This window comes from Cyrtonyx montezumae, unplaced genomic scaffold, assembly GCF_038088225.1.
Source record: "Cyrtonyx montezumae isolate F1298 unplaced genomic scaffold, pur_monq_1.0 scaffold_34, whole genome shotgun sequence".
Lineage (NCBI taxonomy): Eukaryota > Metazoa > Chordata > Aves > Galliformes > Odontophoridae > Cyrtonyx > Cyrtonyx montezumae.
In genome coordinates, this window is record NW_027072039.1 from 854,586 (window position 1) to 874,434 (window position 19,849).

The 19,849-nt window shown below is 41.6% G+C and overlaps 1 protein-coding gene across 1 annotated transcript in view; it reads right to left on the minus strand.

Annotated features, from left to right (window-relative positions):
• Positions 1-1,082: 1,082 nt before the first annotated feature.
• The window catches only part of CHD1 (chromodomain helicase DNA binding protein 1), a 128,288-nt gene continuing 109,521 nt past the window's right edge, over positions 1,083-19,849 (minus strand). Inside the window, exons 29-33 of the mRNA XM_065745234.1 lie at positions 4,836-5,014; positions 3,757-3,853; positions 3,482-3,539; positions 1,831-2,041; positions 1,083-1,639 (exon numbers count right to left, since the gene is read on the minus strand). Of these exons, the coding sequence (XP_065601306.1) occupies positions 1,294-1,639; positions 1,831-2,041; positions 3,482-3,539; positions 3,757-3,853; positions 4,836-5,014 (891 nt within the window). The 3' untranslated portion in view covers positions 1,083-1,293. The remainder of the gene's footprint in view (positions 1,640-1,830; positions 2,042-3,481; positions 3,540-3,756; positions 3,854-4,835; positions 5,015-19,849) is intronic.

Below are 19,849 nucleotides of genomic sequence, written 5' to 3' on the forward strand. Positions count from 1 at the left end.
GTCCCTTTACCAGATGGTCAATTATTGTTTCAGGCCATGACTTAGTAATTCACATACATATGTGTATTAACATTTAGTAAACAGTTTAATATTTTTATGGTTAAGTATGAGAAAGGTATACTGTAGAAAAACACTAGCAAAAAACAAGAGCTCATGTATCCTTTTAGTTTAAATTTATTTTGTCAGATAGATGTTGTCTATGTACAATCAGTGTGTATTGTAACAATTCTATCAAAGTCATTTAAATTTTCTAAAATATTAGCTGGCCACATAGTGCATGTGACATTATTGTTCATTTTAAGAGGGAAAACAAATGGATGTACAAACAATTTTGGCTAATTTGGATTCTGATGTTCAGTGTTCAGATATTGAACACTCCACCTTTAAAACCAGTGGACTGAAAAAACCTTTCCAGAGAACAATTTGACTATTTCCCACCATTTTGTTACAACAAATAACAATTTTGTCAGTTCAACAGAAAAAAAAAAAAATTAAAAAAACCTCAAAACATTTATCTGAAGTATCAAAGAAAAAGGGGCACTAAATGCAATAAAACATTCCTTTTCTACATTCTGAACATCAAGCTATTTTATTAAAAATAATTAGTACAGTGCCTTTTTTGAATACTTGTGACAGGAAGGCCTGAGTTGGTGGAGAAAGGAACAAGCAAAATGGAAGAAAAAATTAATTTATTTTCAGCCATTATAATTTAATTTTTTTTTTTGTAAAAAAGCTTTATTACATCTGATCACAAACAGGAGAAATCCTAGCTATTTTACAGTTAGAGGTACAGAATTTAAATATTCAAGCTTGTGATGAAAAGCTGCTAGGTGTTTACAGTGTACAATGTAAAAATGTAGCTTTGGAAAGTGAACAAAATCCTTGAGAATTCTTTACTAAGAAAACAAAGCTAAGCAAACTTCTCATTTCTTCTTGAAACGAGATCACGTCAGTGTTTAAAAATTCATTTACAAAAAGTTTCAACTATGTTCTGCCTAAAAACAGCTTTATAAGATCCAGTCTGAACAGGGCAGTGTTGAGGTCCCCATAAAAGTAAACAGTTTTCATTTCTTAAAAAAAAAAAAAAAAAGTGCCACAGCATTTGCAGCATTGTGCAGCATAAACTTTAAATACAAAAATATTTTTTTTGTTGGAATAATAGACCTTGCATCCTGGGAAGAACTAACAATACTGCTACTGATAGAATATGTAGTCTTTCAAGTAACATAAGGCAATTACTGTATTAGTTTAATGTATATGGCTAAAAGAAGGTCCAGAAGATGTCAGTGTTTGTTATGTTTTCCAGCCACTCCATGCATGTTCAGGTGTACTTTTGTGATCTGATGTGTGTTCAAATGGAGATCTTGAACCATAAGGAGACCTCTGATCTAATGGTGACCTTGAACCACTACCAGAAGCTCTATGGTCCATTTGCCAGTCTGAGTGGTACCTATAATCTCTGGAAGATTTATGATGGCTGTACTCTGAAGTGGAATGGTGATCTGAATGTATCCTGTGGTCTGAATGGGAACGGTGATCTGAATGAGGCCTGCTGTCTTTTAAACTTCCTTCTAGGTTTGACTTGTGATCTCTGCTCCTATGGTCGTCCAACTTTCTATGTTTACTATCACTACAGTATCTGAAAAAAACACTTATTAATATAAGTATTACAGAATACATAGTAAGAACTACAATTATGTTAATTCAACAGAACTACATTTCTTTGCAATTCTGCATTATTAATAAAATAAAAAAAACTTTGGTGCTTACTATAAACATACTACAGGAAAGGAATTCTTAAGAGATTTTACAATTGTGGAACCAACTTACCTGCTGTCTTGTTTGTAGTGATCCCAATCTCTATGACCTTTTCCATTGCTGAAGTCTGAATAGAGCCTTTTCCTAGAGTCACTTTTCTTATAAGCATCTCCCTGATATCTGTCCTTATGATGATCATGGTATTGACACAAATGTCTGTCATAAGAATAACTTTCCCTGCTACTGTCATCATGGTTTGTATTCTCTTTCAGTCTTTCCACATCTGTTTAAGAAAGCAGACAGAGGTTATAAGGAATTCTCATATACTAGTTTTCTTCACCTAATTCAAAATACACTTCTACAAGTCAGATTTAAATCAATGTGAAAATGGCATTATCATTTGACAGAAACAAGACCTAAATAGTTTAAAGACATGCACTGATGTTAGAGAACTGAATGAGATCTCAGAAGTAAGTAGAAGGCAAGCAAGCTAGGAATGTAGATATATAGGGCTGAGAAACTAAACTTTTCAGCATTACAGACTAAATGTAAGAGGATCAGTGTGGTGCAAATGAGAGGTGAGTAGAGACTAGATGCCCTTAAAAAAGCATTTTTAGACAGAACAATTGGAAGTTCCTCTTGAAGGAGAGCTAGCTCTGGCATGAACAGAAGTTTTATAGATACAGCTTGTTAATGAAAGATTTTTAGTGATATTCCTGTCTTAGTTTCAGCTTGGATGGAATTGTTTTGTTCAGAGTGTCTGGTATGATGCTCTGTTTTGTTTTTTGGAAAGAAAAACAATGTTGATAACACACAGATGTATTATTTGTTGCTTAGCAGTGTTGTACAGAGCCAAGGCCATTCCAGTTTTCCAGTTTCTCAGTGAAGGCTGGGGGGAGGGGGGGGGAAATTCCATATATATTCCATATCATATGCCATCAAGTGGAAGGAGTTTTGAAGGTGGTGGGAATTGATCTGTTTCTCTTCTGCTGCTTGGGGGCTAGCTGGGCATCAGTCGGGAGGTGGTGATCAATTGCTTGTGCATCACTTGTTATAGACATTTATATACATTGTCATAACTATTATCCTTTTCCTTTTCTCTTTCTTAGTAAATAGTTTTATCTCAATTTATGAGTTCTACTTTGTTTTTTTCCAATTCTCTCACCCATCCCACTGGGAAGCAGGAGAGTGAGTGACTGTGTGGTGCTGAGCCACCTGTTGGGTTAAGCCACAACAATTCCTAAAACACATTATGCTCCTTTTAAATTCATGATAACATACTCAAGCTTTTAGATAACATGATATAAAATTAAGTATTACAAGGGTGGGAGCATATAAAAACTTATTGTCAACAACCTAGTTTGCAACATAGAAGAGATCTCATAATCCCTGAAGCTATTGTGACATTGTAACTGCTACAAACATGTAGAGCCTCCCAGAAGCTAACAGTAGGCCTCTATCCCTGCTCAAAATTAAGTAGATAAAATTATTGAAATTTTTATTTTTTAAGATGGCCAAATACTTTGCTACTAAAATCAGTAAGTACCAGGTTCAATCTGTGCAAATTACATCAATTTCATCAGCAAACTAGTTATGCCAGTTCAGCCTATCTCTATTTATATCCAGCAGTACAGGAGTTTTAGGAGACATTTTAAAAACTTATTTCATTTTGCATCCCTCGTTTAAGGTACACAGCACAATAATATACTTTAAGATTTCTTACTTGTATTTCTAATTACTTGTGTGTTCACATTAGCAGCAGTATTCTGGTCATTGTGTTGCTGAAAGAGACAATGACAAAAACTGTGATTGATAAATCCAAAAGTTGTATCTGAGTTCTTCAGAAAACATCCTAACAAAATAACTAGTTTACAATGAACAGAAAAATACCCTTCAAGTAATCATTTTGTTATTGTTCCTAGTGAACTACTGAACTGATAATCTAATAAGTTATAATAATTAGAATATATATTTGTATATTTAGAGAGCAAGTATTACCTGAGATTCTTGCCGTTTTTTGATTGCATGTTTATATAGTTTGTGCAACTTTCTGGCATCAAATTCTGTAAACTTAGAGACAAAAATCCACAAGTTTCTGAGGAAAAGGAAGGAGAGGTTATAATACTTCCATATATTAGTTTTTTGTGCATCGTACAAGAGAACATGGACTTAAATGAAATTATTTCAATAATAATTGAGTAAACTGAAATCATTCTAAAGTCTGTTATACAAAATATTACTTAGCTTCACAGCAAATGTTACTTAGTTGTATTTCAAACATTTGAAAAATGAATTCCTAACATAATTTATAATTTTTAATGTTTTTATTACAATGACTTCAAAATGCAGAGCATGAAAAATAGTATTAATGACAATTCTATTAACAGAGTATGTGCAGTTGGCTAAAAATATAGTTTTCAATTTGCGGTGAAAGCATTCTGAAAGATTGTTTGAAATATGTCCGAAAACTTAAGTATTTACGATACAGTAATGATTTTTCCAGACTTGAAATCTCTTGTAGTGCAAAACATTTGACCTACATGCCTTATTTTCTACAAATATCAGATACAGGATTTTTCTGAGTACATCCCTGAGTACATTACAATAAATTTTTTTTTATAAAGTCATAGGTAATATGTGATTACATTTTAGACTATTTTTTTTTAATAAAGGGATTCTGCAATTCAAATTCATTCCAACTTCAACTCACAAATTTAATAAAGGCCTATTTTTTTCACAAATAAACACTCAAAGTTGAAAAATTCAGGTTCTTTAACAATATGAACTCTTTTCCACTAAACATTAAATACACTCTACATACACTCATTTTCTTTGTTTTCTTTTGTTTTAAGAAGTAAGATGGGTCACTACTGGACCAAATGTATTGCTATACAAATAATATAAATGTGAATCCATTAAAAGCTGCGGCCATTTATAGTAATTTTCTTTAAAATGTTAATTTAAAACAGCAGAAAAATACAAGAAAAAATAAGAAATGAGAAATAAAAATTATTCTGCTTAATAGAAACTATTATGGATTTTCTTTTTTCCAAGGAACATCATGGAGAATAACTTACTTTCTCCACTGTTTAATTTGTTCAGGATTTGTGTACTCCTTTAAACATTCAGTAATGTGGTCCCCAATTTTGATTAGGCACTGTCTAGTATGTTCCAGCTGTTCCCTTTCAGAAAGGCCTTTCTCTGGCCGATCCAGTTGTTTCAATGCTGCTTTAACAGGCCTCATTCTTTCCTTGCACTGTAAAATGGAAAAAAAGGAATACGTTAATTCAAAGGGGAGAAAAACAATTTTATAACATGAATCACCATTACTTTGCTATTTATACAGGCAAAAACATTACTTATAACTTATAAGCCTTATAAACTTATAACTTATAAGAAAAAGAAGACTTTACTCACAGCTCATTAAATTCAGTTTACAAGAGCTTTCATTTGGAAAAAGTATTTAAAACCAAGTTGAAAACTTGCTACCATATGAAAGCATTAGATTTTATGCAAGATAGATATAAAAGAAAACACTAATTTAATTTTAAAAATCTGAGGGAAAGGAATAATTACAATGGGGTTTTACAATCATGAACTTAACAGCATAAGTATATAGGACAAGACATTTTAATTTTCAGGACCTTGAAAGCTATACAAAATCAGTGATAAAATTCAGCATGAGAATATTTATTTCAAGTGAATACTTTCTGCAACAATTAAACTTGGCATTCAGAGAATAAGCATTCCTTCTCTGACCAGTTTTTAAATCCAAGTTCCATGCAGAAACAAAGAGAAACTAAGCTATCCAGGATAAAGCCAGTTTAGGTATTCCTAAATTAGTAACAGTGATGGCAATACAGATGTACCCAATGATACATTTCATATCTGCATTCTAGAATCCTCACAATAATTTAAACATGTTAATAGTAAATGCAGACAGACCAGTCTACATGTTTAAAATTAGAGATGCTTCTAAACATCATCCAATCACAAGGCAAGATAGACAGATGAAATCCAAGTTTTATTTGTCACAAGATAGAAAATTCAAATGAGTACACCTCAACAACCCACAACAGTGGTTTCCATTAGAAAAGGAGAACACACTAATTACAGTGAATTTGACCATAACATAATAAATATATGAGGGTTTCACTGAAATAAATGCCACCTATTATATTATGTTGACCCACAACATCAGGAGCAGATGTTGGTGGTATGGAAGTATAGGTCGAACATTTACACCAATACCCAGATACATGTTATTGCCATGCAACAGATGGCAGCAGAAGGGCAGTCCAACAGAATGGCATCTGACACAGTGTCAGCAGTTTGTGGGCCAGTTTGACACAGTACCGTGACGATTAAGGCAGGGAACCCACAGGCCCCTGCCCTGGGGAAGAGGAAGGGGGAAAGGGAAAAAAGAGGGAAGGGAGATGGGCCTAGGAAGAAAACAGCGCCAACGATCTGAGGAGGAAAACTAACTTACTAAATAAGATATCAGAAAGCAAAATAACACAATATAACACAATATAATTGGAATTGAGGCTCATTAAACAAATAAAATGAGCAAGACAGAGAGTGTCCAATAAACGGAAGGCCTTATGCTAATGCTGAAGGCGGATGGCTGCAACAAACACCCACTGCTGAGCTCGATCCTGAAGGGAAGAGAGATGGTCCCATGACCGCAGACAGTTTTTATCTTTCCCTCTGAGAGGAAACATGTAAAAATGCAAAGCATCTTACAGTCCTCTGGGGAATGTAGTTCTCTTCTGAGACAAGTATACCCAGAACTATCGATGATCCATGCAGCTAGAGCATTAACTCTTTAACGCCCAATACACTACATGATGTTCTAATGTGGATTATCAATAATAATATATATATATATATACACACACATATATTCATGGAATTACTGATAGTGTTCACCCAATATCAAATTCTGTTATGATATACACTGAAAATCCCCATTCTTCTGCATCACCCACCAGGTAGACCCAGGTCCCAGACCAAAAACAGATCCACAGAGAGGTTTGCCCTCTCCAGAAGCTGGAAGGACCCAAACCGCTTTACCCAACATGTTCTTTACATGTACTACAGGGACCTTATCACCATCTACAGTAGGTAGAGAGCAGGATTAGGCAGGACCATCACAACTGATGGATCCATGAGTGTTGAAAAAGCAGGTGGCTTCTGCTAAATGCTTCTCCCAGTGCTTAAATGTTCTGCCACCTATAGGTTCATAGGTTCATTAGGTTGGAAAGGACCTACAAGATCATCTAGTCCAACCATCCTCCTATCAACATCCCTACCCACTGAACTACTAAATCAAATCCCTTAGCTCCTCATCTAAACGCTTCTTGAACAGCGCTAGGGATGGTGCCTTAAACACCTCCCCAGGCAGGCCATTCCAGTGCCTGACCACTCTTTCAGAGAAAAGAATGTTTCCTCAGGTCTAATCTAAATCTTCCCTGGCGCAACTTGTGGCCATTCCCTCAAGTCCTGTCATTAGTTATGAGGGAGAAGAGGCTGACCCCCTCCTCACCACAACCCCCCTACAGGAAGTGGTAGAGTGCAATAAGGTCTCCTCTGATCTTCCTCTTCTCCAGACTAAACAATCCCAGCTCCATCAGCCGCTCCTCATAAGACTTGTGCTCCAGACCTCTCACCAGTTTTGTTGCCCTTCTCTGAACATGCTCCAGGGCCTCAATGTCCTTCTTGTAGTGAGGGGACCAAAACTGAACACAGTACTCGGGGTGCGGCTGCACCAGAGCTGAGTACAGGGGGATGATCACCTCCCTGCTCCTGCTGGCTATGCTATTTCTACTACAGGCCAGGATGCTGTTAGCCTTCTTGGCCACCTGGGCACACTGCCGGCTCATGTTAAGCCGAGCATCAACCAACACCCCCAGGTCCTTCTCCTCTCTACATTCTTCAAGCCATTCTGCCCCAAGCCTATAGCACTGCATGGGGTTATTGTGGCCAAAGTGCAGGACCTGGCACTTGGTCTTATTGAACCTCATCCCATTGAGCTCAGCCAGCTATTCAGCCTATCCAAATCCCTCTGAAGGGCCTCCCTACCCTCAGGCAGATCGACACATCCTCCCAACTTGGTGTCATCTGCAAACTTACTGAGGGTACAATCAATCCCCTTGTCTAGGTCATCAATAAAGATATTAAACAAGATGGGCCCCAAAACTGACCCTTGGGGGACACCACTTGTAACAGGATGCCAGCTGGACTTAACTCCATTCACCACTACCCTCTGGGCACGGCCCTCCAGCCAGTTCTCCACCCAGAGAAAGAGTGAACCTGTCCACACCACGGGCTGCCAGTTTCCCCAGGAGAATACTGTGGGAGACTGTGTCAAAGGCCTTGCTGAAGTCCAGGTAGACTACATCAACAGCCTTTCCCTCATCTACCAGTCTGGTCACCCAGTCATAGAAGGAGATGAGGTTGGACAAGCACGACCTGCCCTTTGTGAACCCATGCTGGCTGGGTCTGATTCCCTGGTTGCCATGCACGTGCCGTGTGATCTCCCTCAAGATCATCTGCTCCATAACTTTCCCTGAAACCGAGGTCAGGCTGACAGGCCTGTAGTTCCCCGGATCTTCCTTACGGCCTTTCTTGTAGATGGGAGTCACATCGGCAAGCCTCCAATCTTGTGGCACCTCTCCAGATAACCAGGAATGCTGATAGACGGCAGAAAGGGGCTTGGCAATCACCTTTGCCAGCTCCCTCAGCACCCTTGGGTGGATCCCATCTGGTCCCATGGACTTGTGGCAGTTCAGATGGAGGAGTAGATCTCTGACCGTCTCTACTTGGATCACAGGGGGTGCATTACGCACCCCGTCCCGGACTTCCAGGTCAGGGCAAGTACCCTGTGGACAACTGCTCTGTCTATTAAAGACAGATGTGAAGAAGGCATTGAGAACCTCAGCCTTTTCCTTTGCCTCCGTGGTTACATTCCCTGCCGCATCAAGTAAAGGAGAGAAATTTTCCTTAGTTTTTCTCTTGCTGTTAATATATTTGTAAAAGGATTTTCTGTTCTCCTTTACTGCAGTAGCCAGTCTAAGTTCAAGCTGGGCTTTAGCACTTCTAACTTTCTGCATGCAAATCTTGGCAAGTTCTCTGTAGTCTCTCCAAGTAGCCTGTCCCATCTTCCAGAGGACATAGACTCTTCTTTTCTCTCGGAGTCTCAACAAAAGTTCCTGGTTCATCCACACTGGTCTTTCTCTCCTCCGGCTCGACTTACGGGACTCCGGGACTGCGTGTTCCTGTGCCTTCAAGATTTCCATCTTGAGGAGCATCCAGGCTTCCTGGACCCCTTTACCCCTCAGGAGTGAGTCCCAAGGGACCCTTGCAACAAGCGTCTTGATCAGGTCCAAGTCTGCCCTCCGGAAGCCCAAGGTAGCAGTTTTGCTAGTCACACTCTTGACATCACCAAGAATAGCAATCTCCACCATTTCATGGTCACTCTGGCCAAGACAATCCCCAACCTTCACATCTCCTACTAGTCCTTCCCTGTTAGTGAAGAGCAGGTCTAGCAAGGCATCTCCCCTGGTAGGCTCTTGCACCAGATGTGTCAGGAAGCAATCATCCACACATTCTAGAAATCTCATGGACTGCTTCCTCTGTGCAGTTATTATATTTCCAGCATATATCAGGGAAGTTGAAGTCCCCCATGAGAACAAGTGCTGGCCATCATGCAACATCTACTAGTTGCTTGTAGAACTCCTCATCTATCTCTTCATCCTGACTAGGCGGTCTATAACAGACCCCCACCACGATGTAACTCCTAAAGACCATCCCCCTGATCCTTATCCATACAGACTCTATCATTTCCAAAATTTTCTTTTTTTTTTGTTTTATTACTTTCAATATTGTTTTTAAGAACCCATTGTACCTTTCAATTTTACCAGAAGCTGGTGTTTGATAGGGGATATGATCAATTCAGACTATGCCATGTTCTTTGGCAGAAGTATTTCCAAGAGAATTTTTAATACGAGTTCCATTATCTGACTCAATACACTCTGGAGTGCCATGTCGCCATAGAACATTTATCTTGATACCAAAGAGGGTGTTTCAGGTGGTAGCATGGGGTAATGCATGTGTTTCAAGTCACCCAGTGGTTGCCCTCACCATGGTGAGCAAATAAAGCTTACCAACTTACCAGCTTATCGTGGCAAGCTGATATAATCAGCCTGCCACGCCTCCCCGTATTTATACTTTTGCCATCGCCCTTCCCCCCAAAGAGGGTTCATCCCCTTGGCTTGTTTAATTGTGGTGTATGTATCACAGACATGAATTACCTGCGCAATAGCGTCCATAGTTAAGTCCACCCCTCGGTCTCTAGCCCATTTATATGTTGCATCTCTTCCTTGATGGCCCGAGTTCTCATGGGCCCACCAAGCTAGAAATAATTCACTCTTATGTTGCCAGTCCAAGTCTACTTGAGCTACCTTAACTTTGGCAGCTTGATCGACCTGATGGTTGTTTTGTTGTTCTTCAGTTGCCCAGCTCTTAGGAACATGAGCATCAACATGACGCACCTTTACAACCACATTCTATATTCGGGCAGCAATGACTTTCCACAGTTCAGCAGCCCAACCACCCCCATAAAGCATTTGCCACCATCCACGAGTCAGCATAAAGACAAAGCACTGTCCACCTCTCACGTTCAGTAATATCTAAGGCCAGCTGGAGAGATTTTACCTCTGCAAATTGACTTGATTCTCCTTCTCCTTCACTGGCCTCTGAAACTTGTTGCGTGGGGCTCCACACAGCAGATTTCCATCTGCGGTGGTTACCCACAATTCAACAGGATCCATCTGTGAACAGGGCATATCTCTTTTCATTGACGGGTAATTCATTGAATGGTAGGGCCTCTTTAGCACGTGATACCTCCTCTGCTGGAGCCCAGGAACACCCGTCATCTTGCTCTCTTCCTCTCAGTGGTACTTCCGGCAGTGCTTCTGGGAGCACAGATACAATCCTGCTCGGGTTCTCCGCCCCTCCCTGGTTCCCTTCCTTCCAGCGCGCCAGTGCTTGAACGAGAGGCGGCTGCATTCCTTAGCCTAAACGGTCACCAGGAGGGGTGAGTTCATTCCCCTTATCTCTAATATCGCTTTCTGTAGCGCCTCTACCTCAAATAAACGCTCTGTCACCGCCTTTGCTTGCTTTACAGTGGGGCCAATTTAGCACACGATATCTCTTCTGCTGGTAATGTTCCAAACTTTTTACCTTCAGGTCAGTCCATGATCACCTCCAGGATTCCTGGAAAGCTGAGGTTCCCCATCCAAGCTCGCTATGCAATCAGCGCAATCCATTTACTCCAAGTGGCATCAGTAGCAAGATGGATAGAGGGAGCTTTCCTTTGAACATCCAGTTCAGTACTAGCAATCGAGTTTCCAGAAGGAGCTGTGTTTCAGTACCGATTACTTCAGAAGCAGCCCGAAGCCCCTCATACGTGGCAGAGATCTCCTTCTCAGTTGGAGTGTAGCACTCCTCTGAACCCCTGTATGCCCAACACCAGAAAGCAAGGGGTCGGTCTCGGGTCTCTCCAGGAGCTCTTTGCCACAAACTTCAAGCATGACCTTCCTTTCCAGCAGCAGTGTAGAGGATGTTCTTTACATCCTGTCCCATCCGCACTGGCCCCAGGGCCACAGCACAGGCTGTCTCCTGCTTAATTTGCTCAAAAGCCTGCTGCTGCTCAGGGCCCCATACAAAATCATTCTTCTTCCGCGTCACCCGATAGAGAGGGCTCACAATGAGACTGTAGTTTGGAACATGCATTCTCAAAAAGCCCACTACACCCAGAAAAGCTTGGGTCTCTGTCTTACTAGTGGGTGGAGACATGGCAGTGATTTTGTTAATCACATTTGTAGGGATGTGGCGACATCCATCTTGCCACCTTATACCTTGGACCAGAATTTCCTGTGCAGGCCCTTTCACTTTGTTTCACTTGACAGCAAAGCCAGCTCGCAGAAGGATCTGGATTATCTGCTCTCCTTTCTCAAAGACTTCCTCTGCTGTATGGCCCCATACAACAATGTCATCAATGTACTGCAGATGCTCAGGAGCACCACCCTGTTCCAATGCAGTTTGGATCAACCCATGGCAAATGGTTGGGTTGTTATTCCACCCCTGGGGCAAACGGTTCCAGGTGTACTGAACGCCCCTCCAGGTGATGGCAAACTGTGGCCTGTGTTCTGTGGCCAAGGGAATTGAAAAGAAAGCATTAGCAATGTCAATGGTGGCATACCACTTGGCTGCTTTCGACTCCAGTTCATACTGGAGCTGTAGCATGTCCGGCACAGCAGCTCTCAGTGGGGGTGTGACTTCATTCAGGCCTCGATAATCTACCGTCAGCCTCCATTCTCCACTGGCTTTATGCACTGGCCATATGGGGCTGTTAAAAGGTGAATGGGTTTTGCTGATCACTCCCTGGCTCTCTAGTTGACGAATCAAGTTAGGAATGGGGAGCAAGGAATCCCTGTTATCATGGAACTGCTGTCTGTACACTGTTTTAGTAGCAATTGGTACCTGTTGCTCCTCCACTTGGAGCAACCCCACAACAGATGGATCTTCTGACAGGCCAGGCAAAACAGACAGCTGCTTAATGTTGTCTGTGTCCACAGTAGCTATTCCAAAAGCCCATCGATACCCCTTGGTATCCTTGAAGTGCTCCCTTCTGAGATAATCTATACCAAGTATGCATGGAGCCCCCTGTCCGGTCACTATAGGATGTTTCTGCCAGTCTTTACCAGCAAGGCTTATTTCTGCCTCCAACACCGACAATTCCTGAGAGCCCCCAGTCAGTCCAGAGATATAAATCAGTTCTGTCCCTTTATAACTCGAAGGCATTAGAGTACACTGTGCACCAGTATCCACCAATGTCATATATTTTGTGGTTCTGATGTGACAGGCCATGGAATCCACACAGTCCAATACACTCTACTATCCCTCTCCCCACTCTGGCTGGGTGCAGGTCCACTCTATTGGTTACCTGAAGTGACAGGGACAATTTCATTGGTAGTCGGTCTGTGCTGTAATTCTCTGAGAAAGCTCTGAGTTTTCATGCCATTCCTTCCAATCTTCACCATTTGCACTTAAGAAATTCCACAGAGCTGCATGCAACATGAAATTTGTTAACTAAGTGCTGTCATTTGCTTGAGCAGGAAGGCATTTGCTTCTGATAGCTGCCACAGATTCCATGCTATTAATCATTTGGGATAATTTTTGTGACATGACTTCCATTTGTCTTTCTAACTTTGATATGGCTGAAATGGAAGCATGTGACGGCAGAAATTTTAGTTCAAAGTTTTGAAGTATATGAATGAGTTCAAAAACTGGGCATTTTCTGTCTTGATCCTCATATGTATTTCAAGTTGTCACCAGTGTACTGGCATACCTTTCTGGTGCTGTTTTTGAAAGCTTCTGGCATATTTTGGGTGTACTCCTTACTTTCTTTGGATAATGGTCCCGACCGTCGAGATCAAACATGGGATCAAACAGCAATACCACTGCAGCTGTTTCTCTCAAATACTGGATGCCTTCCTCAATAGTTTTCCATCTTTTCACTTTAGGTGCCAGGTCACTCTTGTAGGGATATCTTTCCCTCACAGCTACTAACATTCATTGCCAGGGGGTGGCGATTCCATCCATATACCTGCTGATCCCCCTGTCGACAGCTGGTTCTTGGGCAATGTTTCCTAGTTGGTGAGCTTTGTTACTATCAAGGGACATGCTGTTGGCCCTGTTGTCCCAACACCAAAGCAACCAAGTGACAATACTCACATCTGGACGTTGAATAAACTCCTTTCTTGAGCCTTGGATCTCAGACATTTTCATGGGTCGACGAAATGTGGTAACTTTGACTCTCTCATCATCCTCATCATCACTATGTCCACGTCTCTCACTTTTCTTTGTTGCCTTTCTTGGTGGTGGTGGTGTTGAGCCCCCCCCACCCTTGCCTGAATCTTCCTCTTCTTTCACCACTTCTTCTTTGCGTTCTAGGCGTGAGGACACCAAGAGGGTGTCCAAGAAACCGAAGGCCTTACACTAATGCTGAAGGTGGATGGCTGCAACAAACACCCACAGCCGAGCTCGATCCCAAAGGGAAGAGGGACAGTCCCGTGACCGCAGACATTTTTTCTCTTTCCCTCTGAGCGGAAACACGTAACAATGCAAAGCATCGTACAGTCCTCTGGGGAATGTAGTTCTTCTCTTCTGAGACAGCAATACCCAGATCTATCGATGATCCACAGAGCTGGAGCGTTAACTCTTTAACTCCCAATGCACTATACGATGTTATGATGTGGATTATCAATAATACAACAAAAATCATAAAACCATGACAATGATCCCAATGGTTTTTTACAGGTTTTAACATCCCTTACATACTTTCACAAGTTTTCTCTTGTATCTTTCCCACCCACCTTTACATGTCAAGAAAATACTCCCCAAATACTCCTAAACAGTGCATACAGATTCTTATCCAAACAGGGTCATGAGTCATTCCACGCCACGCACTCTTCCTCCAGTCAGGGTCTGCCAACACACAGCTTACTTGAACTTGCTTTTCTTTTCTTCAGTAAACAACCTTGGTTCTCAGACTTTCTTTCTCATGCTGCCCATCCTGCTCCAAAGCTTCTGCTCAAAATTTACTTTCTGGTATTCCCACATTATTCTAAAGCTGAATGCAAGATAGCTAAAAACGCATGCTAGTGGGATAAGCAGAAAAGGGAAAAGTGACCATGTGACTTGACAATTTTTGGTATTGATATTGCACATCATGACATCATGTGGTGCATTGGGAGTTGACAAGTTAATGCTCCAGCTCTGTGGATCATCGATAGTTATGGATATGCCTGTCTCAGAAGAGAAGAACTACATACCCCAGAGGATTTCGCATTGCTTTGTATTTTTACGTGTTTCTGCTCAGAGGGAAAGATAAAAAAAATGTCTGTGGTCATGGGACCATCTCTCTTTGCCTTGGGGATCAACTCAGTAGGAGGTGCTCACTAGCCATCTCGCCTTCAGCATTTAGCATAAGGCCTTCAGTTTATCATGACACTATTTCTTGCTCATTTTATTTATTTGCTTTGATTCTAATTGTATTGTATTATATTGTGTTATTTTGCTGTCTGATATTTTATTTAGCAAATTCGTTTTCCTCCTCAAATTGCTACTACTGTTTTGTTTTTAGGCTCATCTCCCTTTTCCCTTTCCCTGGGGCATGAGTCCTTGGGTCCCCCGTACCAATCATCGCGGAACCAGGCCAAACCAGCCCCTAAAACGTTGACACTCGTCCTTGATGTCCCAAGGTCTCATGGGCCCACCAAGCTAGAAATAACTCACCCTTGTGTTGCCAGTCCAAGTCTACTTGAGACACCTTAACTTTAGCACCTCAATCTACCTGATGGTTATTTTGTTGTTCTTCAGTAGCCCTACTCACGGGCACATGAGCATCTATGTGACACACCTTTACAACCATATTTTTTATTCGGGCAGCAATATCTTTCCACAGTTCAGCAGCCGAAATATTTTTATCCCTTCATTGCCAGTCATTTAGATCCCACTGCTCTAACCCTCCCCATAAAGCATTTGTCACCATCCATGAGTCAGTATAAAGATAAAGCATGGGCCATCTCTCTTGTTCAGCAATATCTAAGGCCAGCTGGACAGCCCTTACCTCTGCAAATTAGCTTGACTTTCTTTTCTATTCAGTGGCTTCTGCGACTTATCATATTATGGGGAAGCATTGCAAATGGAAATCTGCCATGTGGAGCCCCACACGACATGATCCATCTGTGAACAGGTGAAATTCTTTTCATTTTCTAGTAATTCATTGTATAGTGGGACCTCTTTAGCACACAATACTTCTTCTGCTGAAGACGTTCCAGACTTTTTACCTTCAGGCCAGACCAATGTATGTATACCAAGTACACAGAGCCCCAGGACCAGTCACAATCAGATGCTTTTGCCAGTCTTTACAAGTGAGGCTTATTTTGTCCTCCAACACAGATAAGTCTTGACAACTCCCAGTCACCCTAAAAATATGAATTGGTTCTGTCCCTTCATGACAGAAGGGCATTAGAGTGCACTGTGCACCAGTGTCTTGTATTTTTGTGGTTCTGGTTCTGATGTCCCAGGCCATCGAATCCACACAGTCCAGTACACTCCATTGTCCATCTCTCCCCCCCCGGAAGCAGGGACCCTATGTTTGTTACCTCTACCATCTTTCTGTGAGCCATGATCAGGTTCTTTACAGCTTTTGCTGTGTCCCATAGTTGCTACAGGACTGGAGAGATTACTTTTTTGGTGAAGTTCACCATGTGAGGTTGATTTGTCTTGTATTTCTTTTACCCATGCCTGAAGTACAGGAGTGGGTTTTTTATGCCACTTCTTCCTATCTTCTCCATGGTCACGTATGCAATGCCACAATGCAACACGTGACAGTCTTACTGTTGTCACTTGCTTGATGCATCACTTGGATGATGCACTTTGGGAGGAAGCCAATTTGATCAGCCTCTCCAGTAGACTGTTTTGTTAATCCTGATCATCATCAAGTTCAACCATTTCATCACGATGAAGCAGAAAAGGCAGTCTGTTGAAGAATTCCTGTAACAAGGCAGACATGAGCTGCTTCAGCTGAGCAACCCAAGTTGCCAAGATGACTATGGGAAACATCTGTGATTATGTTGTTCAGCCTGTCTTCAGCGAAGAAGGCCTCACAGGACTGCTGATATTTGTAACTATAGGTATTTTTAGAGTAAGCTGTCCTTGGTAGCCAATTCTGTTTAGCTAGTAGGTGTTCCCTTTGGGCTCTGTGTTACGCACTGGCCACGCTGATACGGTGCTCAAAGGAAAATACACTGTGTGAACCTCGAGAAAAGTAAAAGCAGGAGATGGTCTGTGGTGGGTGGGAAAGGAAAAGTGCACATTGAAGCAGGGGACGCCCTGCCAGTGCTGCCTTTCACATCTGCCTCCAATGCGTTCCTGCCTTGTCTTTTAGGATTAGGGTGATATCAAAGTTACCTCCTCCAGGAAGTGTTTCTCAGTGCTGTTAATTGTCAGGAGTTGTTTTAAAGTTGTTTTTCTTCAAGGCTCTCAGCCAATGATTGCGTGCTATTCTCTGTACACCCCTGTCTTCAACACTATAAGAATAAGGCTGTCTGGGTAATAAACAGAGCATGGTTTAACCATATTGGTGTATGTCATGACTCTGGCTGTTTTCTCTGACAACAACAGTTCATCCATTATATCTTCTTGATTGCTCCCCACTCAGTCAAGTTTTTCAGTTACTTTTGCAGTGACTGAAACACAAGCTCCTAGAGGGTTTAAACGTAACTCAATGTCTTTGAAGTTTATCAATCAGTTCATTTATAAGGGGTCTTTCCCCTCTGCCATACATGGCTGCTAATGTACCGACATACCTTTCTGATGCAGTTCTTATGAATTTATGCCACATGTTTGGTGTACACATGACTCTCATGCTCTTGGTCTGGATTGCCATGAATGAATGTGGGATCATGTAGCATTTCCACCACAGCTTATTCTCTCAAATAATGGATGTCTTTCTCCATCCTAGTCCTCTCCTTCTCATCAGCAACCATGATCTTGTTGAGAGCTCCACCTCTGGAGGTAGGGGCCACTCCCCTGGATCTCTTTCCCCTACTCTCTCCTCTACAAGTATCTTCTTTCTCTTTCTTCTGCCCTAAATGGGGTGATGTTTGTTTCAATTTGTCCTCTTACATGGGCAACTGACATGGGATCTGGTACCTCCTGCAATTGATAAGGTTGCTCAATTTTGATATCCTTCCTCTCCAACTCTGCTCATAGGCTGTCTCATTCGGTTTGGAGAATGCCTTGATGATATTGGTATTGTTTGGTATGGAAACTGTCTAGCTTGAATTAGATGTTGCCCTGTTCAGATTGAAGGCTGTCTAGTTTGGATTGGAGAGAGTCTTGCTCAGTTCAGAGAGAATCTCGCCCAGACTGAAAGGAGTCTCTCTCTCAGATGGGAAGGTGTCTAGTTCATTTTAGAGGGTGCCTCACCCAGATTGGAGACTCTTGCTCAGTCTGAAGATTGTTTCTCAGCTAGAAGACTTTCTAGATCTGGAGATTCTCCCTCTTGGCTCAGACTCTCCTGAAAATCCTGAAAACTCCCATCCAGCATGGAGACTGCTCCACTCGTTTTGTACTCTTCCCACCCCCCCCCACCCCCCTTTAGCTCAGAGACTTGCTTGCCCTATTTCAGAGACTCTGCATCTCTGGAATAGTATTGAATAAGGACCAATAAGCATAAGCCAAACCCCACATAATTTGGGCCTCCACAGATCTGTCTGAGCTGCAACATCCCTGTCTCAAATATCTGCTTAGATTCTCAGGATCTTGCAGATGTTCAGGAGAAAAGTTCTATGACACCAGTGATGCCCATTTCTCTAAAATCTCTCTCAAGTCCCTCTAAACTCCTTTCCACAAAGTATTGTCTGGCTTTGGGGAAGGCTTCCTCAAAATTCCACAAATACACATACCGAGTGAAATGATGAGTACATTCTGGGAGACTGACATCATGGTAATTATAATCATTAAATGAGCATTCAGAAAAAAAAATGCATAAAGGATTCAAGGGAGAGACTAGGAGACTGCTTAAAAAACACAAGATCAGTAGAATTAGCAACTCTCCCAGAAGCCATATGCTATGCTATGAGCAAACACAAAGTAAGTATTTCCAAGGAAGTTATTAATTCATCATATATACCTATAGCTCCACAGATCAGAGTGACAAACTTAAGTCAGTCCCATTGTGCTCTAAATATTAAAAGGAAAAAACAATGAAATGCAACCCCTTCAAGAACAATTAAAAATGAGAACTAATTTTTTCCTTCACCAAAGCAAGCAAGCAGCACCCAAAAACTTCACAAATATCTCAGAAGAACTGACAGTCTGTCTGGATAACGAGGCCACGTTTTCAGTGCAACACCATTAGTATAGACAAACTTTCCAATAAAACTCTCTAAAAGCAGAGAAACAATCCACAAGTTGGTCTGAACCAAGCCAAGGCAGCTAATATCCACATTCACCGCCAAAAACTCCAATGGATTACTGGCTAGTGCAACCCAGTACTGTGACAATTGGTACAGGGGACCCACAGACCCAAACCCTAGGGAAAGAAAAAAGGGATACAAGCCTAAAAACAAAAAGCAATAAAAACTTGAAAGAGAAAAGGTAATAAACTAAAAAAAAAAGATACTGGAGTATCTGGTACTGGGACTGCATTTCATCGTTTTTTTTCCTTGTAATGCTCAGAACGTACTGGGACTTAATTAAGTTTGCCAGTCCAATCCATGGAGCTTGGTCTCTATATGATAAACTAAAAACACTGATGGAAATACCTACCTGGCTTTTGTATACGATGTGGCATTCAGTTCCGGAGGGAGTAACTCCAGATGGAGTTGCTAACTCTATGTAACTTGTGATTTTTAAACAGACTCCTGGCCTCTCCTTTGAATTCATTATGCATTTTCTGAATGATCATCCAATGCTCGTAATGACTGTGGTGTCAGTCTCCCTGAATGTACTCTTCATCATTTTACTCAGTATTTGTATTTATAATATTTTGAGAAAACCCTCCCTAGAGCCAGAGAATACTGACTGGCAGGGAGTTTGGAGGGACTTAGGAGAGACTTTAGAGAAATGGGCATCACCAGTGTCATGGAACTTTTCTCCTGAACACCTGCAAGATCCTGAGAACTTAAGCAGATATTTGAGACAGGGATGTTGCGGCTCAAACAGATCTGAGGAGGCCCAAATTATTTGGGGTCTGGCTTATGCTTACCAGGTCTTATTCAATACTATCCCAGAGAGGCATAGAGTTTTTGAAATAGAGATAGAGAGAGTCTCCGAGCCAAAAGGGACAGTATCCTGATCCAGAAAGAGAGTCTTTTAGCTGACAATCAGACTCTCCAGTCCAATCTAGATGCCCTCCAGACTGAGAAAGACGCCCTCCAGACTGAGAGGGACACCCTCCAAACTGAGCGAGAGACACCCTCCAGTTCGAACTCAACAACCCTCAATCTCA